A 20312-nucleotide genomic window follows, 5' to 3' on the forward strand; every position below is an offset into this window, starting at 1 on the left:
GATGATGACTATATTTTCTCTATACTAAGCATATGAGAAAGTAAAAATACAAATGCGTAAATACATAGACAGAAACACATATACTTATTATGTATCTAAATGTCAAAAATTAGCACAGCTTACTATAAAAGAATCAAAAAGATATTGTTTATATAGCCAAAAATGTATCTGTTATTAGTTAGCTGTCATATTTTAAGAAAATTCAATAACACATGCTCGAGTGATAACATGTGCTTCAATAACATATGTTCAAAATTCAATACAAATTTTGACTTTGTTTGTCCTCTTGAAGAGAGCTGATATCTGGATTAAGATTTGACAGCATTAGTCTCAAGCCACTTTCAACATTCACTCTGCTTTGCATTTAACTTTCCAAAAATACTAACGTTTAGAAAACACATTCACACAAATAAGTGGCCGAGGAATTTATGAAATGTGTCAAGAGAAGTTTGGCAATTGCTGGTTTCAGTTATCGAATATTTGTTCAAAACTGAACCAATGTTGTTGTTTTAAAAAACGATTTTAGAGTCCCTTCACATGATAATTCAATTCAGGGGTCTTCTACATTTGATGGTACTTAAATTTAATGTATTAGGGTGTCCCAAAAATTTCTTTCTCATCGCGCTATGAATGGTCTTATCTGGCTCTGTTTATGCAAACATGCTTATCTATTAGCCGTTTATGTCATCGGTTTCAGTCGTACCAGAGCTCAACTGTCGCAAAGCCGGGATTACAAAAAAAATTCTTTTGTCTATTTGGTGGGATTGGAAAAGAGTTCTTTTCTACGTAGCTCCTTCCTGAAGGTGAAACAATAAATTCTACGAAATACTGTCATCACCTGGATAATTAGAAAGCTGCTATAACAAAATCGTCCAGAATAAATAAAGCGACGAGGCGTTGTTTTTCATCTTAACAACGCGAGACCACATATTGCATTAGTCGTAAGAGAAAAGCTCTTACAGATTGATTGGGATGTTTTACCGCATCCTGCATATTCCTGAGATCTCGCTACATCTGATTATTACTTCTTTCTGTCCTTAAAATTCTCTTCGTGATAAGCACTTTAAATCCATCAGCGAAATAAAAGCGCACCTCGAGAACTATATTGTCCAAAGCACAACAGTTTTGTAAAGAAGGCATAATGAGGCTTCCTGAGAGATGGGAGAAGGTAATAGAGCAAAAGGGTTCTTATATAGCAAAATAAATAATATTTTAAACAGTAAATATCGTGTATTCACTTCATATTAGAAATAGGAAAGAAACTTATGGGACACCCTAATAGTTCAAAATCCATTAGATTTCATCAGCTTCAAATATAAAAGGCCATTCCGCAACCCACTTATACTCTATTTGCAGCCCATAGGAACGTTGTTTGTATTATCCTTCAGTTAAGACCGATTGAAACTGGTTTAGATTTAATTTTATTGTTGTTTTTAAAGCATATGATGCATATTTTAAAATGTGAAAATCGATCAAAATGTTGATATTTTTTAATTTCGAGATTGATTAAATGTTTAGAGAACTAGTCACTTCTGGTAAAAAGATTCATATGAATTCTTCATTTTTGATCAAAATGGAGCTTTTACTTTTCTCTATTATCTTGATATTCTTGGGATAAATAATGTTAGAAGATGTTGGTTTCAGAATTACTTGAAAAAAAGATAAAGAACAGTAGCTTCATCAAAATATGCGTTGAAACATTTACCTAGCATATGCTTGTGGAGAAGTGGAAGTGGACTATTATAAATATTTAATTTCAAGTAAATGTAACATATATTAAGAAAATAGACGAATATATGTTGAAATATACTGGGGTTAGAACGAAGCCTAGTTTTACAATTGGTCGTATATCAAAAATTCCATTTAATTGAATTCTACTTGTTGGTATCTCTTCTTATTGCAAATGGATACTAAAACGCTAATAATTAAGATAGTTGCTATGGTAACCAAAGCAATCAAAATGTTCATATTCATTCCTTATCAGCATTTCTCTTTGCACCAACTGGTGCAAGAAGCCACTTCAACTGCATGGTATTTAACTCGATCTAACACTTTCTGAACGCATCCTTAGTTAGGTTATACAAAAAAATGCCTTTTTTGTATAGCCTTACGGCATCATGTAGTCTTGTTCTCTTTATGTTTCCATTCGGTACCCATGTTTGCACACTTCTTTCATTATCATTTGGCGGCATTCTAAGTATATGTCCGATTTATGTTTAGAGCCGTCTTTTAATTTTAGCGGAAATAGGTTTAGCAGTAGTTTTATTATACAATTTAATGTTTAAAATTTTAATCGGTCAATATACTTTTGAATTTTTTTACTTTCACGTATACGAAGTATAGGGAAAGTATAGTAATCACCAAAAAAATTTTATTCGAAATTTTGACGTGCCTCCACATTTTAGATCTCTCTGAATTCGAAAAACACATTTTCGGAAAATATATATCCTTCTGTTGTATCCCGCTTTGAGCTAGACGGATGAAATTTGGTTCGCGATCTTTACATCAAATTTACAGCCTTCTATCGAAATTTGAGTAAAATCTGCTCAGAGGAAGTTCATGTGTCCGGCTCTTCGAATCTAAATAAACACTATAACTTCAAAATGAAGAGGGCTAGATGGATAAAATTTGGCACACACATTTAACATCTATAATATAAGTATCTATGAAATTTTGAGCCAAATTCAATGAGGGATCTATCGTCTGTTGGTCTGTACTTTTCGGACATATAAACGCGATAATTGAAAAGCGCAATACGTTAAATATATTAAATTTGTTATGGGATTTTGCGGCTATAAGTATAGCTTTAAAAAAAAATTGTTTCAATCAATTGGGAAAAGCCATCTAAAGCACAAATTCGATTTTCGGATGTTATTAAACGCATGCCAGGGATTAATCGCCAAATAAATCGCCAAGGATGACCCGATAGATTTAGTAAAAAATGCTAAATTCACGCCAAAGGTTAATATCTCACAATTATTATACGCCAATACCATGCAAGGCGTTCTCTAGTATAACATCCTTATTAGAGATTATCGAAAAAGGTTTTGGGAGACCACTTTAACTGGTTGAAATAAGCAGTTTGCAAGTCATTTAGTTTCTATTGTGATTTAGTAAGTTTAAAAACTTCGCTACCACAATGGAACTGCTAATACTGTTGCGTTAAACGCATTCATTGTATTATAATGTGATTGTTTCGAGTAACATCATTACCTTGGGATAAAGAGGGATGGTACATATCAGTTTACTGTATGGTGTCTCACCGTTATTACCCTTAGAAGATATATTGTTGCTTTTATAAAATTAAATTGGTACGAAGCATCTAAGCATGAAACAATTCCATTTTAAAAAGTCCATCATAGATATGAAATTAGACGGCCACTAGTAATAATTACATATTTTTTCATGTTATATATTAAAATGTAACTGAAGGTACGGGGAAGTTTTTCTATTTAGATAAAATTTTAGACACTAAACATTTGTTCAGGTATCATAAAAGTTTTTATACCCGATAAAATTAATTTTTTGAGATTAATTTAAAAATTTCACCTTCCCTCTCCCATTTCTAAATCATAAAAAAAATAATAATAACATTACGATACTTTTTTTATGCCAGTTTTTGTTATAATACTCTTCTCAGAAAGCTTCTTGAAATGTATCGACAGATGCACTTTAATCTGCTGAAAAGCATGTTCTATATCGATTTCTGTCGACAGCCGGCTAGTATCGGATTTCCAATATATTTCAGAATTGATCGAATAGATTTTGATCTCAGTTTCAAGAATACTTTTAAATGCTTTTGACTCAGAACATTATCAGGGCTATATCATTAACTGAGAGAAAGGGCTTTCATTTTTTTTATGAAAAGAACAATAGTTTCTGGTGACTCACTTTTCCACCGAGAATATCAATTGGATTAATTTCAATTGATCCTTTTATACAAAAATTGATATTCATGATTCATTTTATAAAATATTTTAAATATTTAAGATGTTCTTTTTTAGAAACCTGCGCATATTTCTTGTTTAAAAAGTAACGAACCTTTCTAATAGAGTGAGGTCACATGGTATTACTTTTACAAAATCAGCGGAAGTGATCTTCTCAAAACTTTCTTGCAGTAAAAGTGTTGTCCCTAGAATACCATGCATAGTATTTTCGTACAATAGTTACGAAATATTAACTTTTAGCAGGATTTTAGTACAGTGGATAAAAAAAGTATTGGCAATTGCCTATAAATGATGATATTTGATAACAAAGTATGTTTACAAATTTTATTTTAACATAGCGATTACAGAAGGAGAAAAGACAAACAAATATAACGAAATTTTCATTTAAATATTTTTTTAGTCAAAATCTACGAGAAAATCCAAAATTTACATGATAAAAAAAGTATTGGCAAAATTATGAAACTGACAAAATTATGAGCGAAAACAAAATCGGTATATGTTTAGTACTTTGTATGCATACCTTCTGCATCTATAACAGCTTGTAATCTATTTCTCATAGAGGAAACAAAGGTCTTTGTTGTACTGTTGGGAATTTTGTGCCACTCTTGCAAGAGTAAACGTTTGAGGTCGTCTTTACTTGAAATTTTATGTTTCCTGATTTCTAGATCCAGCAGGTGCCATAAATTTTCAATTGGATTGATGTCAGGCGATTGAGGCGGGGTTTTTAACTGGCGAGGAGCATTGTAGAGTAGCCATTCACGGGTGAGATTCGCTGTATACTTGGGGTCATTGTCTTGTTGAAAAACGAATGATGTTCCTAAGCCAAGATTTTGGGCACTGATTTTTAAGTTATGGCGCAAAATGTCAATGTATGTACCTGCTGTCATAATACCATCAGTAAAATATAGATTGCCAACTCCATTAGATGCCATACAGCTCCAAACTAAGACGCTGCCTCCACCATGTTTTACAGTAGCAGTTAAATGTTGCTCTTCCAATTCAGTATTTTACCTCCTCCACTCATATCGTCGTCCGTCACTGCCGAAAATGTTAAACTTTGATTCATCGGAAAAAATAACTGTGTTCCAAAACTCTTCGGATAAATCAACGTGGGATTTTGCGAAATCTAACCTCTTTCTCTTATTTATTTGCGAGATGAATGGTTTCTTTCTAGCTACCCTTCCATAATAACGTCCCTCGTGTAAAGCATTCCGTACAGTCTGTACGCTGAAAGTCTTTTGCGAAGTGAAAGCAACATCTCTAGCTATCTGGGGTGCACTTATTTTAGGGTTTTTCTTAACATTGTTAATAATGGCACGTTTTTCTCTTGTAGAAAATATTCGAGGTCGTCCACTTCTAGTCTTATTTTCCGTTGATCCTGTTTCCTTGAACTTTTTTACAACACTTCTGGCAGTAAATAAACTTATATTCAACTGCACTCCTATAGCACGATATGTTAAACCTTCATTTCGGAGCCTAATAATCATGTTTTTAACACTAACGTCCAACTCCTTCGATTTCGAAGTCATTTTACTGCAGTAATCGCAAAATAATGCATAGACACTTTTGGAGTAGCTTTGCAGACTTTATAACGGTATAGTTTCTTATAAGTCGAAACACGTGACTTCAATGTAACAAAATTTGTATAGCAGTTAAAACTTTGCCAATATTTTTTTGACATGCAAATTTTCGATTTTGAAAGAAAAAATTGTAGAAAATGCAAATTAAAATAAAAGTTTTACTATTTTTATATATCTAAGATGTCTTGTATTTAATTAAGACAGCTAAAATTGCATAACATTTTATTTATTTGTCAATATGAATAAATTAAGGCAATTGCCAAAACTTTTTTTACCCACTGTATATTTATTGAATTATTATGTCATCCTTGGCTAGTTATTTGGCGATTAATCCCTGGCATGAGGTTAATAGTATCCAAAAATCGAATTTGTTGGCATGAGGTTAATAGCATCCAAAAATCGAATTTGTATTTTGCATGCGTTTCGGCTACCTCTGAAGTTAAATTCTATTCGTTGGTACAACAAAATTTTTAAAATTTTTCAAAAGCACGCCTTAAACAGAAATGAACCTAACATGTAAAAATAAACCTATGTTTATTAACAACAATGGAAGAAAAATCGGGGTTGAATTGTTTGTAGCAAAGGATTTGGTTTGGTTTTTATTGGCAGAAAAGCCAAGATGTTGACTACGCTGCGCGAACCAGTGAATTAAAATCGTAGCAATATGAGAGTATACAATTTTACTAAGTGAGGTTATAAATGATATTTTTTAAAAAAAATAAACATTTTAATTGAGGAAATAAAACTTTATGGATTTTAAAAAATCAAAAAGATTAACATGAGGGATTTTTCCAAGTAAAGTTGATAAAGAAATTAAAGATGTTTGAAAAACCCCGCAAACGCTGAACATTGAGGCACGGGCATTCAGACAAAATAGGGCGAATAGACATTTGACAGTTGCATCGTGAACACATTGGTGGTTGTTCTCCAAGTAAAAGATGAAGATGAATGAATCTAGCGTGATCAATGCGTAAGCGAGTGAAAAGGGTATCTGCGTTTCTATTTTTTAGTGAAGACCAAGACTATAAAAGTGGTTTGAAAGCGTGAAGTTTGTTCTCTATCTCACGATCCCACTCTCTTTGCCATTTTGAGTAAAGAACCATTTTAACATGTTTTTTTAATACCTCGCTAGTAAAGTCATATTTATAAGAGCAATCTCCGATTTCGTGGCCTTGTCCGCTTTCTCATTGTATAAAATTCCCACATGCGATGGTACCCAACAGAGTAAAACAGCAAAACCATGAGAATTCAAGTTATTAAAAATAGCAAAGGAATTTGAGTTACATGAAACTGAAACTAAAAGGCCGGGATAGCCTGGTTGGTAGAGCGTTGGATTCGATTTAGGTTGCGAGTTCGAACCCCACCGGCCGAAGATTCCCCACGTGCTTGGTGGCTGACGTGCGTATAAATCTGCCGTGGTCACAAAGTCCTCCATGTCGAGAGTAATACCACTGGGGGTACTGGATCAGGGGTGATAGTTCTCTGATTCAGGTCTAAATTACGATCTGTGGATGAGTGCCCCGTAAAAAGTGTTGTGACATGTGTGTAGCTAAGTCGTACTCTTGGCCCTAGATGGCGCTACTATAAAAACAACAGGATCAACTCTCCCCTACCGGCTTAAAATCGCTGCCTTCGTAACAGCGGGCTTGTTCATGGCAAGTGCAATAAGTAACAACAACAACAAAACTAAAACTATTTGAAATGGTAATTAAAAAAAGCCGTAAAAGTGGAAATACTTAATTTTAAAAAGATAAATACTTACACTTTTTGCAAACAAATCCCTGCATAAATTTACTAATCGCATGTTAGAAATTAATCATCAAAACAGTTCGTCAGGGATCATTCAGTACATATTGCTGTATTCACGCTAAAGATCAACATATCGTTACTATTGTTCGCCAGTTACATGCAAGGCATTCTCTGCCTTACTTAAGGTTCAAACACTTTGTGCCAGGTGATTGGATACAACGTTTATTAGGGAAGGCATTAGTAAGTTTTGGGAGATCACTTCCTCTGATTTCTGCAGCTTTTAATAACGGAATATAACAGCATTGGTAGATACTAGGTGAGACAATGACAATGATTTAAATTCCTTTAAAACGATGAAATCCACTGTTAAAAATAAAGTAAAAAATATTTTTTAAAAACGCAGCATATCTGGAAAAATTACACAATAACTAAATTGGTTTTTATGAAAAAAAAAAATTAAATATTTTAAACTTTAAAATGATGTCAAAATTAATTTTTGCAATAAATATTATCTTGAGTAACTGCGGAAAGACTCCAAAATTTCACTTAATATTTGATTAATTAAAATTCAAGTTAATTAATAAATTCTATTTAAGTAATATATTCTAATTAATTAATAGATTTGCGATTTAGCCTTACAATTAACGAATTATTGTACGGTACTTACAATCTACGATTGTTTGTACCAAATCTGATTGCTCTAGATCAAACGGGCTAGAATTGTACAGCGTCAACAACACACACACACAAACACTCACAGGCACACACCCATTCTCCGTAATTATTAGTACCGATTCTACAAGTCAGCCGAATCCTTAAAAACATCCTGACATACCCGTTGAAGCGTATAAAGGATTAAAAACAAAAAATTACTGTTTGCGATCTGACATTTTTCTTTAAATCTATTGTAACACTTGAGTTATCTCAAAGAGCTTCCTGCGAGTTTTGAGACGAAAAAAGAGTTCATGGGATATTGCCAAATCCGTTGAGCGTAATTATGTAGTTAAATTTTGTTAAGAATATTTTAAGGAAGTCTTTGTGCTGTGATGGGTGTGTAAATTTAGATTTCGAATCATATTACTAAAGCTCTTCAAAACTTTTACCGGAATTTTTAATTATTTTTTTTGTTTGTTTTTTAACCGTTGGAGATAATTTTTTGAAGTCAAGCTTTATTTAACCAAGTATTTTGTTATTGAAACAGTCCTACCTAAAAATATTTTTAACTTTTTAACAATTTACACAGCATGCAATTTACACAAGAACGCAAATTAATCATAAAAAAAGCTGTGACAAAACTGAAAACAGTTGCCAATCTGTCTTCAAAATAGTCGCCATTTTTATGGAGGAACATATCATTACTGTGTTAAATTCTCATTTTAATTTTGAAAATATTTGTAAATTTTTATCTTCAGTTATTTTTATATTTAGTTTTTTCTGTAATTTTTAACTCTTTAATAAACATTAGGGATTTCTCCGAAGTATAAGTTTCAAAGCTAAGCTAATTTTCTGGAAAAAAAAAAAAAAAAATTTGTCTTTTAAAAAATTAAATACAAAGAGAATTTACGCTATGTTAATATTAGTTCAAAAAAATTTTCAGTATAGATTATTCATCTTTTCTAATTAAATATTTAGTTACATCATTCAAGTTTTATTGTATTCAAAATGAACGTGAAGTTTAATCTAACTTTCAAGTTTACACTTGTTCCAAGTATAATACCGTAGAAAAAATGAAACAAATCTAATTAATAAATAAATATAAAAACTCACATATTTTAAGAATTTTTGAGCCGAAAAATTAAACTTTTTCATTATCATCACTTTATTATACCGGACATTTTGTAAAATTCAAATTTCCCCCATTTAAAAAAATTAATTAAATTAAAAAAATAATAAATTATTATTTAAATGAAGAATTTGTATTATAACTTTTTAAAGATACATAAGAGATGTGATAACCTCTGGCGAAAATGCAAAATTCTAGAGATTTTCCTTGCTGTACATTGTATTGTCCGGTAATTTCTGCAGCAACAAAGATTCAGATAATAGGCGCTTGAGGGCAGCAATGTTGAAATCGGTGGTTAAGGTGATGAAATCAGTTTGTAATCTAAGATCCCCTACGCATGTCGGCCACTCTAATTATCGAGTATTTCAAGAAGTTATTGCCATTTTTACTTAAAAACAACAAAAACCTCATATCTACATACATATAATTCAGCATTTATAGTTGCATTAGCATTGATCTATCAGTGGCAGTGTAATATCTCTGTATTGTGACTAATATCACAGGATTAGAGTCGCATTGCTATTTCTTGAAACATTTTTTTTTTTTTTTTTTTTTTTTTTAGATATGGTGCTGTAGATGAAAATGTGGGGCGTAACTGGTGTAAGAGGATGTGTCAGGCCCTCCGTTACTGCCATAAGAAAGGCGTGGCTCACAGGGATCTGAAATGCGATAATTTGTTGCTGGATAAGGATCTCCAGGTGAAAATCGGAGATTTTGGGTTCTGCTGCAGAAGTAAAGATCCCCGCACAGGTCAAACTATCTTTAGTGATACTTACTGTGGAAGGTAAATTTTTATATAACTGAAAAATTTTAGTAATTATATTTCATCTTAACCTGCATGAATTGCATTTATTTATCAGAAGCCGCCTTTGGCGATCATTTGGTTCGCCAAGGATATTGGCTATCTTTAATTTCAGTTCAATCGTTTAGATACAACTTCATGATACCTTGAAATTGCCAGACATTCCAGATGTGTTACTTTAACTGTTTAATTCCGCTCATTGTGTACATGAAATCAGTTTGTAATTCTAAGATCCCTTACGCATGTCGGCCACTCTAATTATCGATCATTTCAAGAAGTTATTGCTAATGGAGACCAATTCCATGACATCATGGGGTTTTATTAAGAATGTAAATGCTATTTATCTGTCTTTTAAACCGCCTTAATGTAACTTCACTTTTTTATCCATTCTTGTATACTACATAGGTATAAAACAAAATCCTTATTTTTTAACTTTTAACAGTGGAAAAAAGCCATCGGATAGTTGATGGAACAATAAATATCAGGACAACAAAGTAGTCTATTATTCAAAATTATATATATGTGTGTGTGTGTGTGTGTGTGTGTGTGTGTGTGTGTGTGTGTGTGTGTGTGTGTGTGTGTGTGTGTGTGTGTGTGTGTGTGTAAAATTTATTTTTGTGCAGTAATATTTTCGGAAGTCATTGTTGAAAAATACCAACATTTAGCTTAATTTTTAATTAATAAAAACTTCAACAAAAAAGTCTTCCCAAGGTGCACATTCCCACTATCCAAGGTATAAGCGCCAAATTTATACTTTGCAGGTCAAACGGTCTAGTCTATAAAGTAGGCAACACATACACAAGCGCATGAACATTCATCTTTATTATTAGTACAGATAACATCTTTAATCAAAATCCACTTTACCATTTTATACATATTAGATGTATATATGTTATATTTAACTAGATATTGAGGAACCCTCGTTTACTTGGTGGTTTTATGTCTATTTTAAGTTCTCTTTTATGTAAGATCCCAAGATTTCGCCAAGATGGTTGCTTATTTTTATACATACTGCGTTTCATTTGTTGAGGATTTATCGCTACTTAAATTAGAGATGCTTTTAATTCTTGGGCATTTATTATGGGGCCCGTAAATGCATAAAAAAAATAGTTAAGATTAAAAAAATATTGCAAGTTGTCTCTCTTATCGGGCTCAGAAACGCAGCATTAAAAGTGAGTCAACAACTGAAACAATTATTATTCTGCAATTTAGTTGAGAGTTCTTTGACATATCCATCCAGTGTAATGAATAATTGTTAGCTTCAAAAGTCTATTACTTATTTACATCGCATGCTAACCGACAAAAACGTTGGAGGCATGGAGAACTGGAGGATATATATACATCTGGACATGTTGATTGACTTTCATACTTCACGTACCGTATTTCTCACGTAATTTTTCTTAGCTTTATTTCTCTAATTAATGGTTAAGAGAAACATACAGTTTCACTATTAAGGGACCGAGTAATGATAGCGAAGAATTTTGAAACTGGCCTGCTTGGCGACTTCTGGAAAAGCAATAACGCCAGGACTGAAATTTTAATTATTCTTCATAATATTGCATTTTGTTACATGGATATAATGAAAATACTTCCGAAAGAAAAAACCAATTAATTTAAATCAATAAAACCAGCTGGGGTGCTCTCCCCAAAATTATCTCGAATACTCTTTAATAAAGATATTCCAGAGTATGGCATTGGTGTACGAAGTATTAACCTTTGGCGTGAATCTAGAATTTTTAATGAATCTACCATGTCATCCTTGGTGAGTTATTTGGCAATGAATCCCTAGCATGCAATTAATAGTATTTGAAAATCAAAATTGTGTTTTAAACGCGTGTTTCCCAACGGACAGAAACAAAACTTTAACCCAAAACTACATTTGTAGTTACAAAATTCCATACCAAATTTAATATAGTTAAATCATTGCGTCGTTGAGTTATCACGTCTGTATATTTCTGAAAGTACAAACCAACAGAAGGTCAATCCTTTATTGGATTTGACTCAAAACTGGAAATGCATCGAGACTATACATGTTAATTCTGTGTATTGAATTTTATATCGCTAACTCTCTTCGTTTTGCAGTTATCTTGTTAAATAATATTCAATCAGCCGGACAGACATACTTCCTCTGAGAGAATTTTGCTCAAAATGTGACAGAAATCTACAAATTTGATATAAAGACGATTTTATTTAAGATGTATTTGATTCGTCACGTCTGTATCAAAGTGTTTTCGAGTATCCAGCTCAAAGTGTTTTCGAGTTATCTTTGTCACAGACAGACAGATGGACATTTTCTAAAACGTATTTTTCGTCAAAATCCCAATTAGGGATGACGAATATTTTACGAGCGGTTATTACGTAACCAATATCAAAAAGTCGCAAATACCAGTGATCAATACTTTTCAAAGATGGGTGTGATTGAAATCCTTTATTAGGGATGACGAATATTTTAAGAGCGGTTATTACGTAACCAATATCAAAAAGTCACAAATACAAGTGATAAATACTTTTCAAAGAGGGGTGCGATTCAAATCCTTGATACGATCTTACTAATGATATTTCGATTACAGGTTTTGGGTCACAATAGAAAGTAACAATCTATACGATCTGTCCAATGGAAGCTCTCGAACAGAAATCTGTGAATGGGAAGTGAACGGACCGGATATTGGAATTATCGTATCATTGAATTGCATGTCACTGAAATTTATCGGAGCGGTGATTTCACCGGAAAGTGCGAGGCTTCACTGGAAAGTGCGATTCACCGCTCCACTTTACGGGAGTGACTGATATTCGTATTTGATGATGCACTATTCCATACAAATCATTTTTAATTGCTCGTGACATGATTGACTTTTATTACATGCAGTCTGTTTACTGCTGTCGCCATCTATTGGTAGAATATAGGACTAAAGTAAACATTTTAAAGAAATGACATATATTTTTAACTCGCCTTTTCTAGAAAATGGTTCACTCTAATAAATAAATTAAATAAATAGTTTTGAGAAAAAAAAATTTATGAAGTAAGCTGAAACAGATAAATTAATTCAATCACACGTTACTTAAATTAGTAAATTGAGTATTAATTACAATTAATAAATTTTATATTTAATATTAAGTAATAATTTTTAATTAATAATATGATTGAAATAACAGATATTTGGAACGCATATTTAAAAATAACAATAGCAATATTATTTGTTATTAAAAAAATCGTGGATTTTGCATCTCTATCCTTTATACGATCTTACTGGTGATATTTCGATTACAGGTTTTGGATCACGATAGAATAGATCACGATAGATTTGTTCGAGAGCTTCCATTGAACAATCGATACGATCTGTTCAATGGAAGCTCTCGAACAGAAATCTGTGAATGGAAAGTGAACGGACCGGATATTGGAATTATCGGATCATTGAATTGCATATCACTGAAATTTATCGGAGCGGTGATTTCACTGGAAAGTGTGAAGTCGCCGCTCAACTTCATGAGAGTAACCTTGACTTTCCAATATTCGCATTTGATGATGCACTATTCCTTTTTAATTGTGACTTGACTTTGCATATATTCCGTTTACTCCTGGCGCCATCTATTGGTAAATTATAGAGCTAAAGTGAACAATTTAAAGAAATTACATATATATTTAATTAAAAATTTTCAGAAAATGGTTTACTCCATTAAAGAAATTAAATAAATAGTTTTGAAAAAAAAATCAAATTTAAGAAGTAAGCTGAAATAGATAAATTAATTCTATCACACGTTACTTAAATTAGTAAATTAAATATTAATTTCAATTAATAACTTTTATATTAAGTAATAATTTTTAATTAATAATATGATTGAAATAACACATATTTGGAACAAATATTTAAAAATGACAATAGCAAAATTATTTGTTATTCAAAAAATCGTGGATTATGCATCTCTAATCCCAATTCAAATTTTTTGAAGATTACTATATTTTCTCTATATTAAGTATACGAGAAAGAAATAACAATTTTATTCAGCATTTTATTCAAAGTAGCTTTATCTGAAAAATGAATATCCAAGGAGTCGAATCCGTAACATTCAAATATCCCTGAATAAGCTTTGGATGTCTGGCAATATTCTTGTTCTAACAATGCAAATATTTTGAAATCAGCGGAAATATTTTGTATTCATCTAATATATTTATTTATTTTCACTTTTAGTTCATCATATGTTGCTCCCGAAGTAATCGAGAGTCAACCCTACGATCCAATTAAGGCAGATATCTGGTCAGCTGGAGTTTGCATCTATGTGATTCTTAACAACGCGATGCCATTTGATGACAGCAACCTGACCAGGATGCATGAGGACCAGGTGACTAGAAACTGGGGCTTCGCACCCAAAATAAAGAAGAATATCTCTTCCTCTGCTAAGAATCTCGTTGCTAGGCTCTTGGAGCCCGATCCGTCAAAAAGACCATCTATGGAGCAAGTGCTGAACTGCAGCTGGATGAGGACGAGGTGATTTGCGCATCAACTGAATTTCATACAGAATGCATTTTGGAGACAATTGGTTGATTGGATACTTTTACTAACAATAAAAAGAATGTTAATGTGAGCGTTTACAGTCAATGCAGTTTCATTTTCTATAGATATACTTACAATAATTGTGAGGAGAATTTAAATTCTGTTTATAGTTTAAAGCCTATTATTCAAGATATCTAATGATACTCAACCTATCATTCCAAGGGTAAAACAATTGGAATCGACATGGCGTGGAGCAGAATGTTGTGCATACCCTATTAGTACACGATATTGTACAATATCGCTACGGCGTTATTCAATGTTTTGAATGCCTACAATATCGTGACAATGTTGTTGGGCATTTTGTGCTAACAGGATCTAACATGTTTTATTTTCATCGTGCTATTTTGAACAGACTCACAATGAGTTCACGTAGAAGGAGAGGTTTGGGGAGTATGGAGGGAAAGATACTGCAAGATACTTTCTCTACTTGTATTGCATTACATTTTCATCCTGCTATTCGATTTTCTGAAGGTTATCTTTATGGCACCTGTGGCTCAATACAAAAGTAGTGGACTGTAGTTTTAAAACAGTTTATTGTGAAACTCGACAATGATATGCTAATTAAATTATTAAAGCATTAAAATATTGGAACATTGGATCTCACCCTCGCTTAATAGGAGGTAAATGTGAACAATAATAAATCAGAGTATTTCGTTTCCTGCTTAATAAAGGAGCAACTATCTCTGGGTCCAGCTCGCACGAGAACTCAGTCTGAACTGAGGGGTTTCCTCTTTCGCCACCCCAGGGGGGGTTGGCACTACAAGTGAGCGTAAACAACACAAAATACCCAACAATATTGCTGCGATATCTTCATGATATTGGCTGGCATTCAAATATGATGATTGTCATAAAGATTTTCCTTGATATTATTTTAGGGCTGCGGTGGCCTGGTGGTAAGGTCTTGGCTTCGGAACCGGAGGGCTTCAGGTTCGAGACCCGATTCCACCGAAGAACCACCGTGTAAGGGGGTCTGTTGCACGTTAAATCCGTCCTGACCAAACGTCCTCGCGCTGGTGTGGTGTGGAAAGGGGGGGGGGTGCCAGTTCAGGTGTCGTCCTCGTCATCTGACCGCGGTTCAAAATTACTAGGTCCGTCCCAAAATAGCCCTAGTATTGCTTCAAACGGGACGTTAATATAACTAAACTAAACTTGATATTATTTTATTCAAATCGACTGCCAGTAATATTGTTGACTAAAGATATTCTCTTAACCATTGTCCAATGAAGCTTCAAACAATATAACACATTTCGTACCACCACCGTAATATTTCCCACCAGGGGGTCACAACATGCTTAATTTGCCAGTTCAGGTGTCGTCCTCGTCATCTGACCGCGGTTCAAAATTACTAGGTCCGTCCCAAAATAGCCCTAGTATTGCTTCAAACGGGACGTTAATATAACTAAACTAAACTTGATATTATTTTATTCAAATCGACTGCCAGTAATATCGTTGACTAAAGATATTCTCTTAACCATTGTCCAATGAAGCTTCAAACAATATAACACATTTCGTACCACCACCGTAATATTTCCCACCCAGGGGGTCACAACATGCTTAATTTGTTATTCTCATTCTTTGACATCAAATATCTTATGTGATGTATGATTTGGTTAAATTATTTTAATTTTATAAGTGTTTATCAGCCACCTTTGGCAACCAGCTAGTTTATTCAGATTATTGGCATTTTAAGTTGTTAGATCATGGGTATAGAATGCATGCAAAATAAATAAAATAAAATAAATTACACGACGAAAAAACGAATTGAATTAATGTGCAGCAATTACTATGGGTGTAAATTAAAAGCGCACATGATACGAAATAAAAGTGGAAATGAAATTCCTACTTCCGAGTTTATAAAAATTAATTGTTTCTATCCTTAATTTTAACAGCGGTAAAAGTATGATAGAATAATAGTAAAGAAAATCTAATAAGCAAGACAATTTAAATATAAGTTAAATGAAGAGAGTGAGATTAAAATGACTTGGTCATATGATATTTTTTGTAGCAGAAAATATCAACTGAAATAGCAGCTATAAGAAAAAGGTTAAAAAATATGCATTTTTCTGTTGATAGAACTTCAGTCAGTACTTGCACATTAACAACATGCTATTGGCAAACATTAGTTATAAAAGTGCAAATTTAGTGATTTTTTTTTTTTGCAGTTAATCATTGGTATTTTCAAATTAGGAAAATTATTTATCTATGTTGGCAAAAGCATTAATCCCCCCCCCATAAAAAAGGCGCTGTTATTGACTTGATGGTTTTTATAAACAAAGAAAAAAAATAGTTAAAAGTAGGAATTTTATGTTGCTCTGAATAATAAGTTCAAGCAATAACTATTTTTGTAAACAAGCAATTTTTTTATCTACATTTATTGAACTTTTTCAATGAGGCTGATAAGAAGAACACTTCACAAAAGACAGTCTATTATTCGAACTTTGAGATCTGAGCTCATAAGGGAGGTATAAAACTAAAATTTTTTTTTATTGCGGGAGGGGGGGAGGATGCTTCTTTACACTTCACACAATAAATGTTTTCTCTGATTTCATTTGTACTTTTTTGTTTATGAAAAAAAAATAATCATAAATGCACACTTAAAGTTATTCCCAGAAATAAGTGCATGATATTTGAAGGCTCAGAATGAAGTAATACATAATAATTCCCTAAAACACCAACTTCTAGATTTATTCAAAAAAACTAACAATAATGAGTGATTTTGTTTCAACCAATGGCAAGCATGTGGTTTGTAATGTATAATAAAGATGGCAATAGGAAATAAGTCTATCAAAAAACTGTTAGGAAAGTCACCTTCTCATGAAACATTGAATGATATATAAAAAAAGTGGTCAAAATGTTTAAAAAAAACTTGTAATTTTTTAAACATTTTTCACAATTTGCTTCAGTTAAAATAAGCAGATGATTATTTTTCTGAATATTTCAACTTTAATCATTAAGATTATGTCTCTGATTGTAAATGAAAGAAAAAGCTTTAGCAAAAAATATTTTTGTCAGTCTTTCATTGCAAATATACAAAAATAGCTCAGAAAAGTCCTTTTGACTTGAAAACGTCATTGATATATTACAAATAAACATATTTACCTATAATTCTCTTTGCTTATTAATAATTAATATTTCATTTTCTTAATCATTTAAAAAGCCCCAATGGATGCATATATCAAACAACCTTATTATCATAAAGTTTTAACTTAGAATATTTTAAAAATTATTTTGCAGGAAAATACCTTATTTTAGTATAATTTTCAATATTAAGTAATTTTCAGTAACTAATAAAATTCTGAAAATTAAAAAGTTTATTTTCAAAATAGAAAATCCTTAACGTAAAATTCATAAAAAATGTTATTTTGAATACATATAGATACATAATATAGCAATTCTGTTTTTTTATAGCAATTTGTTTTTTTTTTATATAAGGATACTGAGAATTCTTTCAAAATTGTTTAATTTCTATATTTTTATTCAGTATTCTTATTTTTAGCAAATAAAAGTCCAAGAAGTTAAATAACAAAATATAATTTCCTATTCCTGGTAAAATGAATAAAGAGAATTTTTATTCATAAAATGCAGCAACTTGTCTGGAAAATATTTCATATAATGCATCAAAATATATTTTGTATTTTTGAATAAAAACATATCTGGAAATCATCAATAAATATGAAAATTGTGAAAAGTGAAACAAAATATTTTTATGTATTTGAAAATGTAAAAAATTTACAAATACAAGACAATGTTAAGAAATATAAGGATAATAAAATTTTTTTAAAAAATATGCTATATTGGCAATGTAAATAATGGATAATTTTGAAAAAGACTACAAATCTTTCAAGGGAAATATTTGGCAGGTATAATGTTTACTAAGCTTTTGTAAATAGTGATTAAAAGTCAACATAAAATACATACAAATATATTTGTAACCAAGAACATATATGGAACTCATAAATAATAAACTTTATGTGGCTTTTATCATAAAAGAATAACATATGAAATATCTTTGTCAGTTTTTATGATCTGATTTTCACTAATTTTTTTAATATTTGGTTCACAGATATTTTTTGTCAATAGTGCCATAGCCCTTTTATCTTGCATTTTTACATTGCTTTGTGGTTCCCAAAGATCTTTGGCTGAGCAGGCATCTTTACAATTGTGTACAGTTTTATTTTCACTTGTTTCACATGCGTTAAATTCATGGACGATATTTTTAAATAAGATAGACCCTTCTGAAGTTGGAATTTCTAAATCAGTGTTCAAGACATTAAGTCTTTCAAAGGAAAGTGATTCTTGAGAATTTCTGACTTCTGCATTTAAATTTGGTTTATTAGTTATTCTTTTATGTAAAATTGGCTTTTCTGTATTATAAGTATCTGTATTTCTAATATATTCATTTTTATCTGCTTGATATGTTACTTTTATGTTGTTATTCAACTTTTCACCATTTTCCCAGCTTTCATTGGAATAAAATACTCCTTCAATATTTATATTAGAAATTTCCTCTTCAGGTTTTTGTTTCATTTTTTCTGCCTTATTTGTTCTACTTGTTATATGTTTTATATATCTCTGCAATGTCATTTCTGATGGAAGTTGCAAAATATTTCTTTCTACTAGAGCTTTATATCCCAAACGGCATTCTGCATGTAACATTGCACTTTCATGAAGAATGCTGTCAGGCCAGTGTGGCTTTGCTTTATCAAAATTTTTTATTTGATTCAATAAAAAAGATGTTCTGGTATCTCCATCTCCACTTTCATGAAGTTCAATAATTTTTTTTATGTTTTGGAACACAATGTTTTTTTCATAGTAATCTAATTTTTTATTTAAAGTTGAAACAGATTCTTCCAACAGTTTCAACTGTCTTGCTTTAGCTTTTAATGTATTTTTCAAGTGCGTAATTTTTAAACCATAACTAACAGCATTTGAATAGTAATATTTATTACTGCTTGTTAAAACATCCGTTTCAAATTTCCCAGATATTGGTTTTATTAGATTTGAATTTAATAACTTTAGTTGTTTACGAATAGGTATATCGACTGTTGGTACTGCATTTCTCCTCAATATTTTGCGCATTTTATTCATTCGAAAATCAGAAGAAATAAAATGTCTTGAACAGACGAGAGCAGAACGTAAATTCAAAGAAAAATCGTCACCAAAAATAGCTGTTTCCCATCTCTTTCTTACTATTGGATTTGTGGGAAACGCATGGAAAGAAAACTCCTTATCGCACCTTTTATTCGATAAGCATTTTGGCACACAACAGCTCATTTTCCACTCGATTAATACACCGTTTCCTTATGTATGATATACATAAATTTATTCTACATTATTAAAGTATTATACAACAATACTTTGTATGTAAGCATGCTATATGTTAAAGCAAAACGTATATAATTCTTCCTCATTAACGATCTTGTCAGAATTGCAATAAACAATGGAATTTCTATAAAATGAAATTATGTTTACAATTTTTGCAACAAAAATGAAGCGATCTGATATCTATGTTTTTGATTGGTTGGAGAACCCGTTACCAACAGTACTATTGGCAAGATAGGGTTGCTGTACTTTTAATAATGTTTCTGAAAAGACTTCTGCCAATCATTTGGCACACAAAATGATTCTCTTTTCATCATAAATTTGGGAGCTATTATTACAACTTGAGATGTTCTAGCAGAATGATACAGTAGGAAAATTCATAGTGAAAATAGTGTTTTTTCCTACTAAATTTCCTTTCCATTTTAAATTTTATTTCTTCTTTAATCGCAATCTGGAATGCAAAAATCTGCCATTACTAGAATTAGTAGCCAAATCTAATAAACCCAATCTTTGGATCATGGAATGACGTTTAACATTTGACCAATGAACGAGGAATTGTTCCATGCAGAGGAACAGTGT

General features: G+C 31.7%; 1 protein-coding gene across 2 annotated transcripts in view; it reads left to right on the top strand.

Annotated features, from left to right (window-relative positions):
• The window catches only part of LOC129972856 (testis-specific serine/threonine-protein kinase 2-like), a 29786-nt gene extending 15404 nt beyond the window's left edge, over nt 1-14382 (top strand). For both annotated transcript variants that reach the window (XM_056087154.1, XM_056087155.1), the window contains exons 3-4: nt 9622-9843; nt 14049-14382. In XM_056087154.1, coding sequence (XP_055943129.1) covers nt 9622-9843; nt 14049-14349 — 523 coding nt within the window. In that variant the 3' untranslated portion in view covers nt 14350-14382. The remainder of the gene's footprint in view (nt 1-9621; nt 9844-14048) is intronic.
• The last annotated feature ends 5930 nt before the right edge of the window (nt 14383-20312 follow it).

Source organism: Argiope bruennichi, chromosome 6, assembly GCF_947563725.1.
Source record: "Argiope bruennichi chromosome 6, qqArgBrue1.1, whole genome shotgun sequence".
Lineage (NCBI taxonomy): Eukaryota > Metazoa > Arthropoda > Arachnida > Araneae > Araneidae > Argiope > Argiope bruennichi.